Source organism: Danio rerio, chromosome 22, assembly GCF_052040795.2.
Source record: "Danio rerio strain M-AB ecotype USA chromosome 22, GRCz13ab, whole genome shotgun sequence".
Lineage (NCBI taxonomy): Eukaryota > Metazoa > Chordata > Actinopteri > Cypriniformes > Danionidae > Danio > Danio rerio.
In genome coordinates this window covers 23,584,240-23,603,888 of record NC_141042.1, presented here as the reverse complement: position 1 = coordinate 23,603,888, position 19,649 = coordinate 23,584,240, and the positions used below count along the sequence as shown (strand labels likewise).

Sequence of the window (19,649 nt, the reverse complement as noted above, 5' to 3'; positions counted from 1 at the left end):
AACTTAGATGCACTCGGCAGGTAGCGTCCGAAAGCCGCGTGTGTTATTCCGGTCACAAAATGCGGTGCTAACATGTTTGCACTCAATGCAATAGTTAACTTATTTGATACGAAAAAACTGAATAAACAAAGAGCACTGGTCGCTCACTTACCAAATCTGTAGAGACAGGACAATCACCAGCAACTAGAGCCGCGTCTTTATGAAGAGAAGACTACATCCGGAATCCGGATTTCAGCGTTTGCAGATGAGAACAGCTCTCAGGTAAACAATAATCCCCCTTAGACACGTAAATTATTGTTGTCGAGCGTCGCGTACACTGTAATCCACACTTGATCCAGATGAGCTCTCACAGAGAGAAAATGAAAACGAAACTTAATGGCAGCAAACTATAAAAGCAACACTTCACGCTTGTTTTGCCAACACAACGTGGCGTCTCTGTGGTGTAAAGACGGTGACACTAATGAATATTAATGAAGTTGCACAATAGAGCGCGCTGATTGGTTTGAACCAAGCCTTACTCATGCATTAATGCATCACACTGTAAGACGTAATAAGACACACTCTGGCACAGACGCCCAGTCTGCACGCTGGAATACAACGCTATTATGTCATGACCGTGACGCAGCTTCAAAAATTCGTTTCAAACAGGAAGTACGAATTTGCTTGAAATAACGCAAAAACAACCAATTTACACTTTTTAGTGAAATATAGGTGTCCTAATAGTGTTTTTAGCAGTGTGGGACACATATATGACTGTCAACAGCTCAAAAAATGTGTTTTGGTGTTTCGTGACCCTTTAAGTTCACAGTGGATAACGATTTTGTTCCTTTGTTTTTATTTTTTCCTACTGTGGTGAAAGAAAAATAGTATGTTTGTATTTTACATTAAAATAACTAATGGGCTATATTGTACATGCATTTTTTTAAAATACATTTTCCACGTTGACATTTAAAATGTTAAAAGCATCTTGACAAAACGAATAAAAATAAATAATATCCTTAACCTATTGTCTGTTATCTCTTAAAACGAAACCTGGAAAAACAATAAATAATAAATACAAAAAAACATTAAATAAATTAGTAAATAAATCCATAATTTCCTGCATAAATAAAAAAATAATTAGATAAGCAAATAAATATAAATTCAAATCCACAAATTCCAGCATAAATAAATATATAAATAAATAATATAATACTGCTAGCAGGTAAATAAATAAATTAATAAATTACACGAATTTATTTACTGCCCTCTCAGAAAGAATTTGTGCATTACTCAAACCTGAAAATTATTTCTGTCATTAATTTCTCCCGTCATTCCAACCTTTCTACCTGTTGTGATGAGTCAGAAGGCATTGAATCCATTTGCAAGCTTTATTAAAAGCACACATACAAACAAACACAAAGGGACAATCCAGGAGACAGAACGTGGGACAGGCAAAAGTTCAAAGGCAGGCAGATATCTTACTGGTCAGAATAACAGGCTGGAGATCAGGGGCAGGCAGATGTCTTTCGTAATCGTAGAACAAGCACAGGGTCAGAAACACAGATCAGTCCGAAGCAGGGAGTATGGAACGCTCAGAAATGACAGCCAGGCAAATCAAGACTTCGCAATGAACCAGAGCGTGAGTGCGGTATATATACACGGGAGTTGATGAGCTGCACCTGGACCGCAATCAGTGCCAGGTAGCAGGGCTTGTGGGATTTTGAGTCCGTGAGTCGAATTAGAATTCGGGCGATGGCTCCCTCTGGTGGTGCACAAGAGGATCGGCATCGCCCTCATTTACAACAGAACCCCCCTCCTGCGAGCGGCTCCTGAAGCGAGAAGGCACCTGACGCCGGGGTCTACCGCACTGTCGGGGAGCTGGTTTCTCTGGGAACCTCTGATGAAACTCTTCCGTGAGAGTTGGGTCTAGGATATCCCTAGCATTCACCCAGGACCGTTCCTCCGGACCATACCCTTCCCAGTCCACCAGATATTGGAGGGCGCCACCCCGGCGTCGAGAGTCCAGCACTTCTCGAACGAGATAGGCTTCTTCGCCCTCGATCATGACAGGTGAGGGGGTCCTGGTTTCCGATTCCTCCTCAGCCGTCTCCTCTCGTGGACCACCAGCGGGTTTGAGTAATGACATGTGAAAAGTGGGAGAAATACGATAATGATTAGGCAAGGCTAAGCGGAAAGACACTGGAGTAATCTGGCGTAATATTTTGAACGGCCCTACATACCTGGGACTGAGTTTGCGGCAGGGTAATCTCAAACGAAGGTCCCGTGTCGATAACCACACCCACTGCCCCGGTTCATACGTGGGTCCCTGGCGTCGATGACGGTTCGCCTGAATCTCTCTCCTCCTGACTGCCCTCATGAGATGTCTGTGAGCCTGATTCCAAACATCCTCACTCCGTTGCAGCCAATCCGTGACAGCAGGTAACTCAGTGGGTTCTCCGGACCATGGAAACAGAAGTGGTTGGTAGCCAAGAATACATTTAAATGGTGTGATACCCGTAGCTGGCTTTATTAATGAGTTTTGTGCATATTCTGCCCACATCAGATATCTGCTCCAGTCGTGCTGTTGCTGATGACAGTATGAACGTAGAAATCGAATGACTTCTTGATTCATTCGTTCAGTTTGACCGTTGGATTGAGGATGGTACCCTGAGGTGAGACTAACATTAATATTTAGATTTTTACAGAGAGCAGACCATACCCGGGAAGTGAATTGGGATCCTCTGTCTGAGACGACATCATCAGGTAAGCCAAACATCCGAAATACATGATTGCGCAGGGCTTCTGCGGTTTCAAAAGCAGAGGGCAATTTGGGCAATGGTATTAGGCGACAAGCCTTGGAGAAACGATCAACCACCGTGAGAATGACTGTGTTGTTCTGGGAAACAGGAAGATCCGTGATAAAGTCTACCGCTATATGGGACCAGGGCCGCTGAGGAACAGGTAGCGGTTGTAATAAGCTAGCAGGGGTTTGGTGAGATGCCTTAGTAGTTTGACAAATTTTACATTTCTGAACATAATTGATCACATCCTTCGTGAGAGACGACCACCAGAAACGAGCCTTGACTAACTCCAATGTTGCCGTGATGCCTGGATGCCCCGAACTGGGAGTGTCATGAACATGGGTCAGTAATCTGGTACGTATGTTATTGGGTACAAAAATCAGGTGATTCGGACAGTCTACTGGAGGGTTGTTTTCTCGGTTTGCCTCTTGGATCTCGGTAAGTATGTCCCACTGTACTGGAGCCACTAATAAGTTTGTGGGAAGAATGGTTTCATCACTAATTGTGGGTTTATCCTCTGATAGCCTGGATAGTGCATCTGCCTTACCATTTTTACTCCCTGGTCTATAGGTGACAATGAAGTTGAATCTGGTGAAGAACAAAGCCCAACGAGCTTGTCTGGGATTTAGACGTTTGGCTGAGCGGAGATATTCCAGATTCTTGTGATCAGTTAAGATGGTAAATTGCTAACTAGCTCCTTCCAGCCAGTGTCTCCATTCTTCCAGGGCTAATTTCATTGCCAGTAATTCGCGATTTCCCATATCATAATTTCGTTCTGCGTTGGTCAATTTACGGGAGAAGAAGGCACATGGATACATTTTGGATGGCTGACCCTGACGTTGGGATAATACCGCCCCGACTCCTGTGTTGGATGCATCCACTTCCACAATGAAAGGTAGGTCTGGGTTGGGATGACGGAGAATAGGAGCTGTGGTGAATTGAGTCTTCAGATCACTAAATGCTTGTCGTGCTTCAGAGGACCAGGTTAATTTGTGGGAGTTTCGTTTGGTCATGGCTGTTAACGGTGCGGCTATTGAGCTAAAGCCTCTGATAAACCGTCTATAGAAATTGGCAAAACCTAGAAATCGCTGCAACTCCTTGAGATTCTGAGGTAACGGCCATTGTTGAACTGCCTGTACTTTCGTGTCATCCATAGTAACCCCTTCTGCACTGATGACGTATCCCAAAAAGGCGATCTGTGTCTGGTGAAACTCACACTTCTCTAATTTGGCGTACAGACGATGTTGAATCATGCGTTGCAGCACCATACGTACATGTTCAACATGTTCCTCCATCGTGTTTGAATATATCAGGATGTCGACAATGTAAATGATTACCCAGCGATCCAGCATATCCCGAAAGACATCATTCATAAAGGATTGGAACACGGACGGACAGTTTGACAGGCCGAAGGGCATTACTGTGTACTCGTAGTGCCCCCTAGTGGTGGAAAACGCAGTTTTTCACTCGTCACCGGCACGGATTCTGACCAGGTTGTAGGCACTGCGAAGGTCAAGCTTGGTATAATATCTAGCCTTTCTTAATTGTTCCAGGGCAGGAGGTACAAGGGGTAATGGATAGCGGAATTTTACGGTGATTTCATTGAGCCCTCGGTAATCAATACAGGGACGTAAACTGCCATCTTTCTTCTTTACAAAGAAGAATCCAGCTGAAGCAGGAGATGTAGAAGGTCGAATGAAACCTTTGGCCAATTCCTCGTCGATATATTCAGACATTGCCTTGTGCTCAGGTTGTGACAGAGGAAATATTCGACCCGTTGGAGGACTGGAGCCTGGAATTAATTCAATAGCACAATCGCTTGGTCGATGTGGGGGAAGTTGAGTAGCTTTTTGTTTGCTAAAAGCTTCATGTAAGTCATGGTACTCAATGGGGATTCGTTCATCAACGAGTTCAGGTAACATATTGGTGGTTCGCAATGGAATCTTGTGAATGGGCTGGATGCACTGTTTCATGCATGACTCACTCCACTGCAGTATCTGTCCGTCCCTCCAGGAGATATGAGGATCATGTCGTCGTAACCATGGCAGTCCCAATACCAGTGGATGATTAACTGAATCAATAATGTAGAATTGCGTTTCTTCAATGTGTAGAACACCAACTTGTAACTGTAGCTTATTCGTGATCATACGGATGCGTCCTTCACCCACAGGACGACCGTCTAATGCTTCCACTGCAAGACAGGAATCATATGAGCTGAGAGATAGTTCGTGATTTAAAGCAAATTTCTTAGATATAAAGTTTCCGGCAGACCCAGAGTCGACAAGAGCCGTGGTATTAATCATTCTTTTATCAAATTTAATAATTACAGGAATCAGTACACTGAAAAGTGCTGGAACATGGGAAGGACTCACCAATTGAACTGGGGTATGAGGTCGTACGCTGCAGGTGGATTTCCTGTGCCCTGATTGGCCGCAGTACAGGCATAGATGATTTTGCAATCGGTGCATTCTTTCCTCATGGGTAAGACGGGTGAAACCCAGTTGCATGGGTTCATCAGGGGGCGTGTCGCCTGAAACGTGGAGCTGTGTGCGAGGATTTCTACGACTGCGAATCAGATGATCAAGACGGATGGTAAGCTCAATGAGTTTGTTCAATTTCTTTCCTTCGTCACGGCAAGCCAATTCAGATTGCAGAGTGGCAGTCAGACCCCGTCTGAATAGTGTCTTCAGTGTGTCTTCAACCCAGTTAATTTGAGGGGCGAGAGTGCGAAATGACAAGGCGTATTCTGCAGCTGTGTTACGCCCCTGGGTAAGAGAAAGTAACTGCTCGCCGGGGCTTCTCCCTTCTGCTGGATGCTCAAACACTTCCCGAAACTGCTTGAGAAAATTTTCAAACGTGGGGTAGTTACATTCCTCCTCCTTCCATATCGCTGTAGCCCATTCCAGCGCTTTCCCCGTTAACAGATTGCACACAAAAGCCACTCGACTGGAATCAGTGGGATATAATGCAGGTTGTTGGTTAACAAATAGTTTGCATTGTAATAGGAAGCCTTTGCAGCGAGAAGGTGAACCGTCAAACTTTTCAGGAAAAGCTAATCGGGGACTTACGGTAGCCGGAACACTGGAGACATGCGTTGGCTGGGGAGCTGTCATGGTAGCAGGTGGGGTAACTGCAGGACTCGGATGACGGAGTTGTTGCATAGCTCTCACCAGTTCCTCCGTGAGGGATGTTAGATGGGTGCGTTGTTGATGATGGGTGGCTAACTGAGTGGCTTGAGCGGAAAGTTCAGTAGAAACTTGTGCTAAAGCTGCTGGATTCTGTAGTGGCGAAGTCTTTTGTTGTGATGAGTCAGAAGGCATTGAATCCATTTGCAAGCTTTATTAAAAGCACACATACAAACAAACACAAAGGGGCAATCCAGGAGACAGAACGTGGGACAGGCAAAAGTTCAAAGGCAGGCAGATATCTTACTGGTCAGAATAACAGGCTGGAGATCAGGGGCAGGCAGATGTCTTTCGTAATCGTAGAACAAGCACAGGGTCAGAAACACAGATCAGTCCGAAGCAGGGAGTATGGAACGCTCAGAAATGACAGCCAGGCAAATCAAGACTTCGCAATGAACCTGAGCGTGAGTGCGGTATATATACACGGGAGTTGATGAGCTGCACCTGGACCGCAATCAGTGCCAGGTAGCATTTAAACATTTAAAACGCGCATGCAGCGGAAGCTCATACGGGAGAAAACTAGATGACATGAAGGTGAGCACTACAACACAATTAATTTAATGTTTTGGTTAACTAATTTTTCAAAAAGGCTACAGCTCTCTTGAGCTCAAAGGGAAAAAGTGCAAAAGAAATTTGCCGTTAAATTAATTTTAGCAGAGACGCAGAGACGTTAGGGATTAATGTTAGAGTAGCCTAATAAAAATGTTCAGTTGGACACTGCATGGTCCCACAGTAGTTCATATTACAATTTTAAAAATTCATAATTAATAATATTATTAAAAGCAATTAAATTGACAAAACAGAGAACCCTTTTTAATGTTTGCTTTCATTTTTATAAATGCACATTTTTTACCGTTATGATTTCACTTTATGTATTACCGGTTATATGAATAGTCTAATCATGGGTTAGCTTGCATGTGTAGGCATAGTTTGATGTCTTTACCTAAAACTTAAAAAAAATATATATGTTCTTCATAATAAAACAGAAAGAAATAAGGAGAATAAATTTAATCCACTCAGTTGGTGCTGAAGCAATGATCCCTCTGCGTTAATAAACACATAATGTGCGTCGCTTGCTTGGTTGGTGCTGTGTGTGTTTATACAGACAGCTTGTTATATCGGCTGTCAGCTCTGTTATATATATGTTATATAGCTCTGTCCCTCAACCTTTCCCCTTCGTAAGCGGGAACGGGCACGGTGGATTGAAAACGGAGCGGGTCGGGCAGCGGGACAACGAATGCTGAACATAAGCGGGAGCGGTCGGGTTTGGACTAAAACCTGGCGGGTGCGGGCGGAAGCGAAATTCAAAATTCAGTCCCGCGCAGATCTCTATTCTGGACCACCCCTTTAAGAGTTCACACTTAGATATTGCTTGATAATGTTAGCAGGTTTAGCATGCTGCCCTGAGAAAGAACCCTGAGCTCGGAGACAACTGAGCCCATGGCTCCCGCCTGGTCGATGAGCATGCAAGGGGGTACGAGATCAAGTAGTTCTTTAGAGCTCCCCAAATTTGTTCGGCCTATTCCTTGATTATCAGGGGCAGCGAGGAATAGACCGCCAACCACACCAGCGCATATCCATGCGATGAAAGCTTATTACTAACGTGCTCTTATATTGTTCCTATTGATTATATTTAATTTACTTAAGTTGCATGTCTTTGAACTGTGGAGTAAACTGGACTACCTAGAAGAAACCCACAAAAGCACAGGGAGAACATGTAAATTCCGCACAAAAAATTCCAACTGGCCAAGCCGGGACTCAAACCAGAAGACCGTCTTGCTGTTAGGCAACAGTGCTAGCCACTGAGCCACCATGTCACCCAATCCTGGATTAATCTAGAAAAGAGGCGGAGGGAAATGGGGTGGCTCGGTGGGGTTTTGCAAAAAATGAAGATAAGAGAGTAAAGTTAGATGGGATATTTATGTTGAATTTGGAATGATCTGATTAGCTTGCTAATGATTACGGATATGGGGCCAGCCACGATGAATCATATCATATGCTCCTCTTGAAATTAGTTTGTGAAACTTTACTAAGTTAACTTATTAGTTTTTACAAATTTAGGTGGATTGAACATAAAAAAATATATCCCCCAAAAACCTCAAGAATTGTGTTGTTTTTAGCTCATTTTAAATTAGTAGTTTGAACTAACAACTGGCCATGTGTAGATTAAGTTAAATGTATTTAAATCAGATATTGGTTAATTTTTGGTTTATTTTAATCTCAGTTAATCAATTCTTGTAGAAGTTATTTTTTTAAATAATTGTTATAATTTTATAATTAGTTTAATACAATTTTTATTTATACATTTCTCTAATACTAATTTATTTATTCATGTTAATTATTATTATTCTCCTTATTTATTTTATTGTTCCATACTAATGAGAATGCATGTTTTCTCTTCAGAGCATTCCCCGAATTTTTAACAATTACACCATCAAGGAGGCGAAGAGACCAGAAAACCAGTCCAAGAACCGCTATGTTGACATCCTGCCTTGTAAATATCTCTTTAGCGTCCATAAACAGATCCATTTATGCTTTTTTCCTTGAGCATTCTTTACACATTTCTACATATTTCAGTCTGACAACAGCTTGTTTTGTGTTTGAATTCGCAGATGATTATAATCGTGTGACCCTGTCATCTGGAGCCTATGGTGACTACATCAATGCCAGTTTTATTGAGGTACAACTTATATCATCTCTATATATCACGCTTGTTTAATATCATTTTATTCATTGTTGACATTTATTTAGATTTTAAATGTATATTAAATGCAAGTAAATATTATTTTAATACACTTAATATCAAAGGATTTTTCAGTTGGTAAAACTTAATTGGCTTTCTTATTTCAACATTTTTTTATCCATACAGGGTTATCAAGAGCCAAAGAAATACATTGCAGCCCAAGGTAAAAGTCTGAACTGTGAATGTTTAAAGCACATTTAAAGCGGCCAATAAATGCACACTTTAGGACAATTTCTGTTGCTTGACAAAAAAAAAAAAAAAAAAAATGAGAGAATAGATTATACCAGCAGTTAAGATGATTAATAGTGATGATTAATAGAGTGTTAAAGTTCAATATTCTGTTGGATGTGTTGTTCAGGACCCAAGGATGAAACTATTGTTGATTTCTGGCAAATGATGTGGGAGCAGAAGTCATCTATTATTGTCATGGTCACCCGCTGTGAGGAAGGGAATAAGGTTTGTGCTTTGTTTGCTATTATAGAATTGTTTGTGTACAACTATGGAAAAAATGACCACTTAAAATTAATTTACACTATTCAATAGCAGGGGTTTTTCAGCCTGATCTCATAAGGAAATGTAATTATTTTACGTTTTGTCAATTTAGTGGCTAATTCGTATATACTTTTACAAGTTCAGTTGTACGAAAATGTACGATTTTAAAAAGGAGGTGTGGCACCCAACCCAACTCCTAAACCTGACCGCCATTAAGGGATAAGCGAATCGTAATAATTCATAAGAATGAGATTGTACGAATTCATATGAATTAGCCACTAAAACAAAAAGTTACGAATTGCTGTAAGATTGTGTTGGAGTTATGTTAATAATTGTTTCATTAAATAAATATCTGTTAAAAAAAAAAGAAAAAAAAAACTCTTCCTACAATTTCACATAAATCCTGTATTTTTTTCATTAAAGAACAAATGGTCAGAATAACAAATGTTTTAATTAATTTCGACTAAAAATCCACCAAATGTTGCTTTGTTAATTCTTTTGAAGTTATAAAACTTGGTGTTGTCTTGTCTAAACTGAATATACAGTAAACATGCCTGTAAAACGTTTTGTGTTCGAAAAAAACAAACAAAACTGTAAATGACAAAAAAAATTTAAAAAAATAAACGTGACCAATTTTTATTAGTTGCAGAATAAAACAGAATTACATTTTAGTCAAACACACAACTCTGCATTTAAAACCCAAAAAAACTTACAATTTCCAGGTTGTTCCAATTTATAAGTTTGAGTTGCCTTTTATTTTGTATTTTTTGTATATTCAATTTAGTTAAAGTTTTAGTAGTTTTTCAATGCAATTTAGGCTATTTTACCTTTTAACATGTCAACCTTAACATCGAGTTTTACTGTGTTTTTGTTTTTTTTGTTTTTTTTGCAATGCAACATTCCTAACCCTTTTGGCAAAAACATTATTTTAAATATGTACAGTTTACAATAACGAAACATTTTTTTTTGTTTTCTTAGGTCAAATGCGCCCAGTACTGGCCCTGTCTGGACAGAGAGACTGAGATTTTCGATGATTTCGTGGTGAAAATTAAAACTGAGGAACACTGCCCTGATTATATCATTCGCCATCTGGTCCTGGCCAATGTGAGCATGTGGTCCACTCATTGGTTTGTACCATTATTCGGACAATTTTATCATCTTGTGCATGTGTTTGTGTATACAGAAGCGAGAGAAGGCCTCAGAAAGAGAAATCACTCATATCCAGTTCATCAGCTGGCCGGACCATGGCGTGCCTACAGACCCCGGTCAGCTTCTGAAGCTCAGGAGAAGAGTCAACTCCTTCAAAAACTTCTTCAGTGGCCCTATCGTGGTCCACTGCAGGTACGGAAAGGGGACATATCGTAAAAATCTGACTTTTTCAATGTTTATGCACTCTAATTGGGTCACCAGTACATCTAAGAAAATCTTTGGAAGGCTTTTCTCTGCAAGCATACGGAAAAATAGATATCGTAACTGTAGGAATATATATTTTTAAGGTCTTTTCAGACTGAAATTCAAAAAATTTGTATGCCTTATTTTTTTTTATTAAAATCTGAAATATTCATTATGCACACAAACCTTGCAAACTAGTCTGATGCATATTAATTAATCTGTTTTTATACTAACTTTCTAATCTTTTTAGATAAAGGGCTTTGTGTTGCAAGACCAAGTGGATTAGTTTCTTTGACGCCATTTTCTATTTTGACTTGGTTTCGCTTGTATGGCTGCCTTAAATTGTCAAAACATGTCTCAAAACACCTTTTCAGATAAGAAAAAAAAAAATCAAATCTGATTAAAATTTTTTTATGATGAACAAAAGTTTTAAAGAGGCAACGCAGTGGCATAGTAGGTAGTGCTGTCGAGTCGAAGGTCGCTTGTTCGAGTTTTGGCTGGGTGATTTGGTGTTTCTGTGTGGAGTTTGCATGTTCGCGTAGGTTTCCTTTGGGTGTTCCGATTTCCCCCACAGTTCAAAGACTTGTGGTACAGGTGAATTGGGTAGACTAAATTGTCCGTAGTGTGAGTGTGAATAAGTGTGTATGGATGTTTCCCAGAGATGGGTTGCAGCTGGAATGGCATCCGCTGCGTAAAACATATGCTGGGTAAGTTGGCTGTTCATTCCGATGTGGTGACCTCAGATTTATAAAGGTACTAAGCCGAAAAGAAAATGAATGAATGAATGAATGAATGAATGAATGAATGAATGAATGAAAGGTTTTGAAGGTGAAAGACGATTAACAGTGTGAGGTTGAATTTACTTTTTTAAGTGCGAAATTAAACAAAATTTCTGATTCAGTGCGCAATAACCAAAAATCCAAATAACCCAATTGTGTTGGGACTATCCAACTAAAAACAATCATGTGTAACCAAGTCAACTGGAGTGAAAGAATGAGGATCTGATTAATATTTAATTTGGATTATAAGATATGGTTTAAAAATGTTCAATCTGGGTTTCCCAAACAAAGACGTAACTCGCAGCTGAACTATCATAGTATGATGCATCGGTTGATAAAAGAATGATGTAGTGACAAGTGTTTCCCAAAACCCGTAGTTTCTCTGTCGCAAATCCATTGTTTGAACTACATTAGTTATAACGTAAAACACCCATGATGATGCTCTAAACTGGGTGGAGTAACTACTTCTTTAGAGAAGAACCTCTATAATTTCTTTGTGTAAATTATATTGTTTTACACGCACACGCACTTAAGAGAAAAAAATTGTTGGTCATCCAGTCTTTAACATCTTTAATACACTCACTTAGCTTAGACAGTTCAGACATCTCATCAGGTTTAGTTGAAATATATAACTGAGTATCATCTGCATAGCAGTGAAAGCTGATCCCATGTCTTCTAATAATGTCTCCCAGGGTTAGCATGTAAATTGTAAACAGCAAAGGGCCTAAAACTGATCCTTGAGGCACCCCATACTTTACTGGGCTGACTTGTGAAAGCTGTCCATTAATATTCACAAACTGCTAACAGTCGGCTTAGTATGACTTAAACCATTGTAGCTCCTGTCCCTGGACGCCTGTAGACTTTAAGTGATTTATAAGGATATTGTGGTTGATGGCATCAAATGCGGCACTAAGATCGAGTAAAATTGATAGCGAGATGCACCCTTGGTCAGCAGCTAAGAGTAAATTGTTGGTTATTTTTTTACTAATGCGGTTTCTGTACTGTTATGAGACTTTAGCGTCATCCGTGGATGTTAAAGTCTCCTACAATTAGAATTTTATCAGTTTTAACTAGTGAGTCAGAAATAAAACCAGAAAACTCTTTTAGAAAATTGACATAGGGTCCTGGAGATCTATATATGGTGAATAAAGCGAGAGATAACATAGTTTTTTGTATAATAATGTTGTTTATGTCTTCTCGGACATCGTCATCAATGTATTTTTATATATATATATTGTTAATAAATATTGTACACAATAAACAATAGTGTATTTCACAAATATGGTGATCAAGACGGGTGAATGGGGAACGTTGTTTATGATCGCCATTCAATATAATAGACTGAACCGTTTTCTATCAGTCATCATCAATGATAAATGATGAGTCAGATAGCAGACACTCATTTACTGACCTTGCTAAAACATTTTTCAGAGGTATTTAAAACTTTAATTTATATAATGTATATAAAGGAAATAATAGCAAGTTAATATGTACAGGCTACAATACATCTTTATATGTAATGAAAATCTTTTTAGATTTAATAAATGTATACCACTATATTAATATTTTACTCCAGTGATTAAATAGTATTTATTTGACTAATTTTCTAATAATGTTTTTATTAATGATTTCCCATATTAAATACTATAGTAATTTATAGTATGTAATATATTGTTTTTAAACCATAAAGTACTGATAATTTGTAGTAATTATAGTTGGAACAAATATAGTAATACAAACAAATTAACTGCTAATAATTAATAAGAAAAAATTAAGTAATATTTTAATAAAAGATAAAAAATCTATAACTATATTAATTTAAAATTATTAACTATACTATCTCATTTTAATGTGACACATTATTTTTTGTTTTTAATATTTTACTACAAAAGAATTTGAACTAAATGTGACAACATTAAGATCCTGAATTAGTTTATTACACTTAATGCTACAATTAGACGGTCTATTATGTTTTCTTTTTGTATGTGGATACATGAATAAAGTCATAAGTGTTTAACCCAATTATTTTTACTTACATAATTTGAGTTCCAAAACTGAACAAATATTAAAAAGATAGTTACGATATAATAAGGAAATAATGACTGCAATGGGAAACCATAAACTGTTCACAGTCTAATGAATGGCAATCATAGCACGGGTGGTCTCGATCGCCATATTTGTGAAATTCAGTAGGAATTTCATCATTAACCATATTTGGTTTGCCTAGATTATGTGTGCTAGATTGTGTATGCCTGAAACGTCTGTGGGTCTGCAGCTGGATATATATTTTGAAATTTATGTGCCATAATATGACAAGACCATAGAGAATACTATGCACATTTGGTAGCACAGAAAGTACTGTAACTGATGAGACTAAAAAGTGTTGTGTCCTCTATAGTGCTGGTGTTGGGCGTACAGGAACCTATATTGGGATCGACGCAATGATTGAGAGTCTGGAAGCAGAGAACAGAGTTGATATCTATGGATTTGTCGCAAAACTACGTCGCCAGCGTTGCCTCATGGTGCAAGTGGAGGTGAGTTTTCTAGGAAAGCTATCATTAGGTTTTATATTGAGTGATTTGCTATTGATCAGCAAAAAATTTTGTCCGGTGCAGAAAATTTTTTATAAGTTTCATTTAAAAAGGCATAGTTTTTTTTTGGTTTGTTTGTTTTTATAGTAATTTCATTATGTATTAGTTTATTAATTATAACAAAATATTTATTTATTTAATTCTGAATGTTACCTGGTAATTGATTCATAGTCATTTAATATTCATAATACTATAAAACAACTTATGTATATATGTATATGTATAAGGGCTGTCAAAATGTTAACGCACGTGATTAATTTTAAATATTTAACACATAAAAAAATAACGCAAATAACGCAGTTGCAGTTTTTTTTATTTTTATTTCCTGTTGTGGCCAACGTGTGTGCAGGGATGGCACGTGCATTGAGGTGACCTAGGCAGCCGCCTTTGGGAGCAGAATAGTGAGCGAACACCCGGTCCTAACTTTCATCTGCGAATCAGTCACTTTCAGGTTCAGGGCGGTGGGACTGCCATTTGCCTAGACCAACAGTTCAGCTTGGTCTGGTCCTGCGTGTGTTTAACGTGCAAAGAAATTTGGATAAGACCAAGGACAGGCTTTTAGAAGGAAAGTTTTAGTATAAAACAATTAATGTCGCATCACCAGGCTATCCTGCGTTTCCTCCAGAGTTTCATGCAATTTCAGGTGTTTAATTTTTAATCTTTAGACTTCAACTGCAGTTCAGCAGTTCACTCTCATTTAGCATATTTTCATTCAGGATGTTCTAGTGGAATTTGATACCTCATGGCAAACGGAAAGAAAAACTTCCGCATTTCGGGACTCGCGTGATCCTTTAAGGCAGTGTTTCTCAACTGGTTTGGCCATGGGACTCACATTTTTACATGGTCATCATGCTGCGACCCAAATTTTTAGGAAATATAATGTAATTTTAGGAATTATAATTTATTTGTATTTATTTCTTAACATACACAAGTAGTGAAAGATAAATCAAAATGTATCAAATTATAGTAATATTATAGCGTAAAAACGTCAAATACTATAAACAGCATTTAGGATAAGGAAAAGTTCAGTTATCATTAACTAAACTGAACTGTTAATAAAACATTAACACATTAACACATGATCCTGTTGAACAGAACAAACCAGCAAATTGATGTACAATGATTAAAATGATCATAACCCTTTTTTATAACAATCACCAGTTATTTGCTCATCTGATATTGTGTGGGCTTTCTTGGCCTTTGCTAAACGGTGAGCTTGTTTTGAAGATGAAGATGTTAGGCACTTTTGTGATGCCCTCAGCTTTTGGAGTCATCTTTGAAAATAGTCCACAGGTTTGTCCTTGCAATTGGGATGTTTGGTTTCTAAATGTCGTTTCAATTTAGAAAGTTTCATGCTTTCTCGTGAGAGCACCTCACTAAATATGACACACTGAGGTTTAAGCCTTTTTTGTTGTCAATATATGTAAATCCACACTTTACATATTCGAGATCGTACTTGCGCTTCGACATATTTGATGCTATAATTAAATGAAATTTTACATGTCAAACAGTACGGTTGTTGCACACGCATTTTACAATAAAAGTCCGATATAAGCTAATTGAGTTAAAATTTTTACTTTTGTATTTTTGTTTTTTTGATCACACACTCCGCGACCCACTAAAAATGTTCCCGCGACCCACAGTTGAGAAACATCGCTTTAAGGTAATCAAAAATCGCTGCTTACATGGTAGACTTTTAATCACAATTATCTTAATCCTAAAAGCAGAGTATTGGAGTCCATGTAAATTTACTGTAGTGAAAGTGGCCAATGAAGTCACAAGCTGTCAAAGACAGCCACAGCCCTATTCTCTGCCTTTAAGCTAAGTTACTTCCATGAGCCCTCACATCGCGTTGCTTTACGTTGCTGTGTCAGAATCTTTGCTTGTAAAATACAGCCATACTGTAGAACACTTAGTTTAAGCAAATTTGATTAACTCGATCATGCGTGTTGATGAATCTGAAGGGATCCTCACCGGGTCTGCTGTATTGTGTGTGTGTGTGTGTGTGTGTGTGTGTGTGTGTGTGTGTTTGTAGTCCACTTAGAATCCAACATGAAAATCATTTTTGTTTGTTATTGGCAATGATTGTTTTGAAATTCAAATGGCACTTAAATGCCTGTGTTTTTATTTCTGTAATAAATATGGCATTTTGTGCTTAATCAGTAATTAATTAATCAATCTTTATATTAATCGTAATTAAAAAGAGTGATTAATTAAGTTTTTTAAAATCATTTAACAGCCCTAATATATGTCTGTATGTATATAAAAACTTAACATTACACTCAATTCTATTTGCTCTGGAGTAAATAACTGATGATCGTTACCAAATGTTATCTTTAAATGTAGTCAAATTATATTTCACTTTAAACCACTATAAAGACATCCATCAAATTAGTTCTGTATGCAAGCAATAAGATTTCATGAGTGTGTGTTTCCTTGATTTAACATGTAACACTGTATTGATTGTTTCAGGCCCAGTACATACTGATCCACACAGCTCTAATAGAGCACAATCAGTTTGGAGAGACAGAGATCCTCCTGTCTGAGTTCCACTCAGTGCTCAACACCATCAGAGAGAAACAAGGCAATGAGAGCATAATGGAAATAGAGTTCCAGGTTTGTTCCATTTTATTATCTGGCTGATTGTGTGCTTTTGACTGTTAATGCACATAGTCTTCTCTCTGATTTGCTTTACAAAGAAACTGCCGAAATTTAAAAACTGGAGAACAATCAACACAGGAAGCAGCGAAGAAAACAAGGACAAAAATCGGGACTCAAAAGTCATCCCATGTGAGTTATCAAAAGTGACTTATAGTAATATGCATATTCATACATTCATTTTCTTTTTGGCTTAGTCCCTTTATTAATCAGGGGTTGCCAAAGCGGAATGAACCACCAACTTATCCAGCATGTGTTTTACACAGCAGATGCCCTTACAGCCACAACCCAACACTGGGAAACACACAAATACATACACTACGGCCACTTTAGCTTACCCAATTCACCTGTGCCGCATGTCTTTGGACTTGTGGAGGAAACCCACTTGAACACGGGGAGAACATGAACCATTGACCTTTTTCCTGTGAGGCGACAGTGCTACCCACTGCGCCACTGTGTTGCCCTAGTATACATATTTATATAACTCAAAAAATTCAAAGAGACAACTCAAAACTCTCTAGATTTATGCTTTGTAGTTGTGTTTGTGTAAAGTATAACATTTTCTACTGGTTTGTGTTCAATTTAAGACTTTTAAAAGACATTTTTAGATCATTATAAATGAAATTTTAGACTCAAAGCGATAAACGCTAAGGAATTTTTCAAATGGTCCAGATGGAAAAGATTTTTATTTGCCCTATCAAATATAAGTACATTTGATACATTAATTAATACAATAATAATTAAATATATTTTTAAATATTTTTAGTATTTCTTTGCAAAATATTTCATATATTGTGTAAAAACAAGCAAGCTTTACTTGTATCCATACACTTTTTCCAACATAAACTTTCTTTAAAATAAAAAAAATAAACAAAATGTTTTAAAAGTTATAAAACTATAATAAAATAAATCTACGCACAACAATCTGTCCAGGTCAACGTCCTCAGCAGTAAATACTATGATGGGCTGAAGAATCACACGACAAAAAGAACTAGTTTAGATCCCAGAGGGTGGATTTATTTACAAAGGTGCATGAGTGCAAAATCCAAAGTGGTGCTCCAGCGGGTGATGTTCTTGCATCCGTGGGGTGCTCAGTGTCTGTGAGATGGGTCTAGGAACCCGATCCGTCACCAACTGCTGTCTGCAGGAAAGAAAGGGAGAATAAGAGTTACTGCTCTGTTTCCTTCGTATGCTTCTCCCTTTCTAGTTCTTTCGGTGTGGCTTATGTAGCCGGTCTTGGATGAGTTGCAGCTGGTGCTGATTAGTTGGGAACGAGAGGGCCCAGGTGTTCCTCGTTCCTCTCCAGGACGATGCTGATAGCTTCATGGGATGCTCGTCACAATACATTAAACAAATGTTACTGTAAAGAAAATAATGAAACCATTATGGTAAATAGAGTTAAAAATTACCTTGTTAAAAAGTTTTATTTAGATCAATTGTTGCATGGGTGTTGGCCAGACTGGGTAGCAATACATGAACAAAGAAAAATTAAGACCTGATGTTAATACTAATAATAATTACCTTTATTGAATTAAAGAAATATTAACATTTCATTAAAAATCACACCTACAGTATTAGTTCCAGTAAACACAGAAAAAAAAAAGATTTTTAATTTGTTTTGAATTAGTATCAGATAAATATTATTATTATTATTATTATTATTATTATTATTATTATTATTATTATTTTGCAGATGATTATAATCGAGTGTTGTTTCGACTGGACATTGCGGGAAACCAGACCAGCGACCCTGAGGATGACACGTATTCATCAGACGAAGAAGAAGAAGAATCTAATGAATACATCAATGCTTCATTCTTAGATGTACGACTTTTGATTTTCTAGGCTTTAATTAATTTATAGATTTTATATTATTCAATTGTTGGACTAGAGGAGAAAATGTAAAATAATGAATAAATTACCCAAACGTTAACCCATACACACCTTTTGATTTCCAACAGGGCTACTGGTGTCAGAAGAGTCTGATCGCAGCACAAGGGCCTTTACCAAACACAACAGCAGAGTTTCTGCTCATGCTGTACCAGCAGCAAACTAAAACAGTTGTTATGCTCACAGACTGTCAAGAGGACGGCAAGGTATGAACTCCCACAGTACCAGACAACAGATAGAAACAAATATTGCTAAAGTCAACAGATTTCGCTATCACCAAATTATGGAACAAATATTGCTAAAGTCAACAGATTTTTCTTATAGGTGACTGAATAATGCAACAAATATTGCTAAAGTCAACAGATTTTTCTAATAGATGACTAAATAATGCAACAAATATTGCTAAAGTCAACAGATTTTTCTAATAGATGACTTAATAATGCAACAAATATTGCTAAAGTCAACAGATTTTTCTAATAGATGACTAAATAATGCAACAAATATTGCTAAAGTCAACAGATTTTACTAATAGCATTCCAAATAATGCAAGAAATATTGCTAAAGTCAACAGATTTCGCTAACAGATCACCAAATAATGCTACAGATATGGCCAAAGTAAACAGATTTTACTAACAGATCATCCGATATTTCTGTAAAAAAAACATAATGATGTAAAATTATTCTAAAAGTCATTTTTTGACTTAAGTGAAAATTGGCATGTTTACATTTTTCTCTCATAAAAATAGTGGGTTACGCACTAAATAAACATCAATGACATTAAATGTTTTGGATTTCGGCACTATTCTTGTTTTTTTGTAGACATTTTCTGAAATTTGATTGATTAGACATTCCGGTAGAGTGACCCATCTGTATTTTTTTTAGGATTTGTGCTGTCAGTATTGGGGAGATGAAAAGAAAGTGTTTGGAGATATGGAAATCGAGGTGAAAAAGACAGAAAGCTTCCCAACATATGTAAAACGTCACCTGGAAATACAGTCCACAAAGGTAAGTGGAATATCTGTCATGCTATTAACTGAAGACATGTTATCTTCGTTGAATTAAGTCATTAATGTGTCTGAAATCACACACTACTCATGTTGGTTCTGACCGTATTTGCCGACCTTTAAAAAAGTATG

At 37.7% G+C, this 19,649-nt stretch overlaps 1 protein-coding gene across 50 annotated transcripts in view; it reads left to right on the top strand.

Moving 5' to 3' along the window:
* Positions 1 to 19,649, top strand: part of ptprc (protein tyrosine phosphatase receptor type C) — an 82,855-nt gene that overhangs the window by 60,790 nt on the left and 2,416 nt on the right. For all 50 annotated transcript variants that reach the window (XM_087304376.1, XM_087304375.1, XM_087304365.1 and 47 more), the window contains 12 exons: positions 8,372 to 8,462; positions 8,581 to 8,648; positions 8,838 to 8,874; positions 9,070 to 9,167; positions 10,182 to 10,307; positions 10,387 to 10,544; positions 13,773 to 13,908; positions 16,438 to 16,581; positions 16,665 to 16,755; positions 18,317 to 18,447; positions 18,585 to 18,719; positions 19,396 to 19,518. In XM_087304376.1, the coding sequence (XP_087160502.1) occupies positions 8,372 to 8,462; positions 8,581 to 8,648; positions 8,838 to 8,874; positions 9,070 to 9,167; positions 10,182 to 10,307; positions 10,387 to 10,544; positions 13,773 to 13,908; positions 16,438 to 16,581; positions 16,665 to 16,755; positions 18,317 to 18,447; positions 18,585 to 18,719; positions 19,396 to 19,518 (1,338 nt within the window). The remainder of the gene's footprint in view (positions 1 to 8,371; positions 8,463 to 8,580; positions 8,649 to 8,837; positions 8,875 to 9,069; positions 9,168 to 10,181; positions 10,308 to 10,386; positions 10,545 to 13,772; positions 13,909 to 16,437; positions 16,582 to 16,664; positions 16,756 to 18,316; positions 18,448 to 18,584; positions 18,720 to 19,395; positions 19,519 to 19,649) is intronic.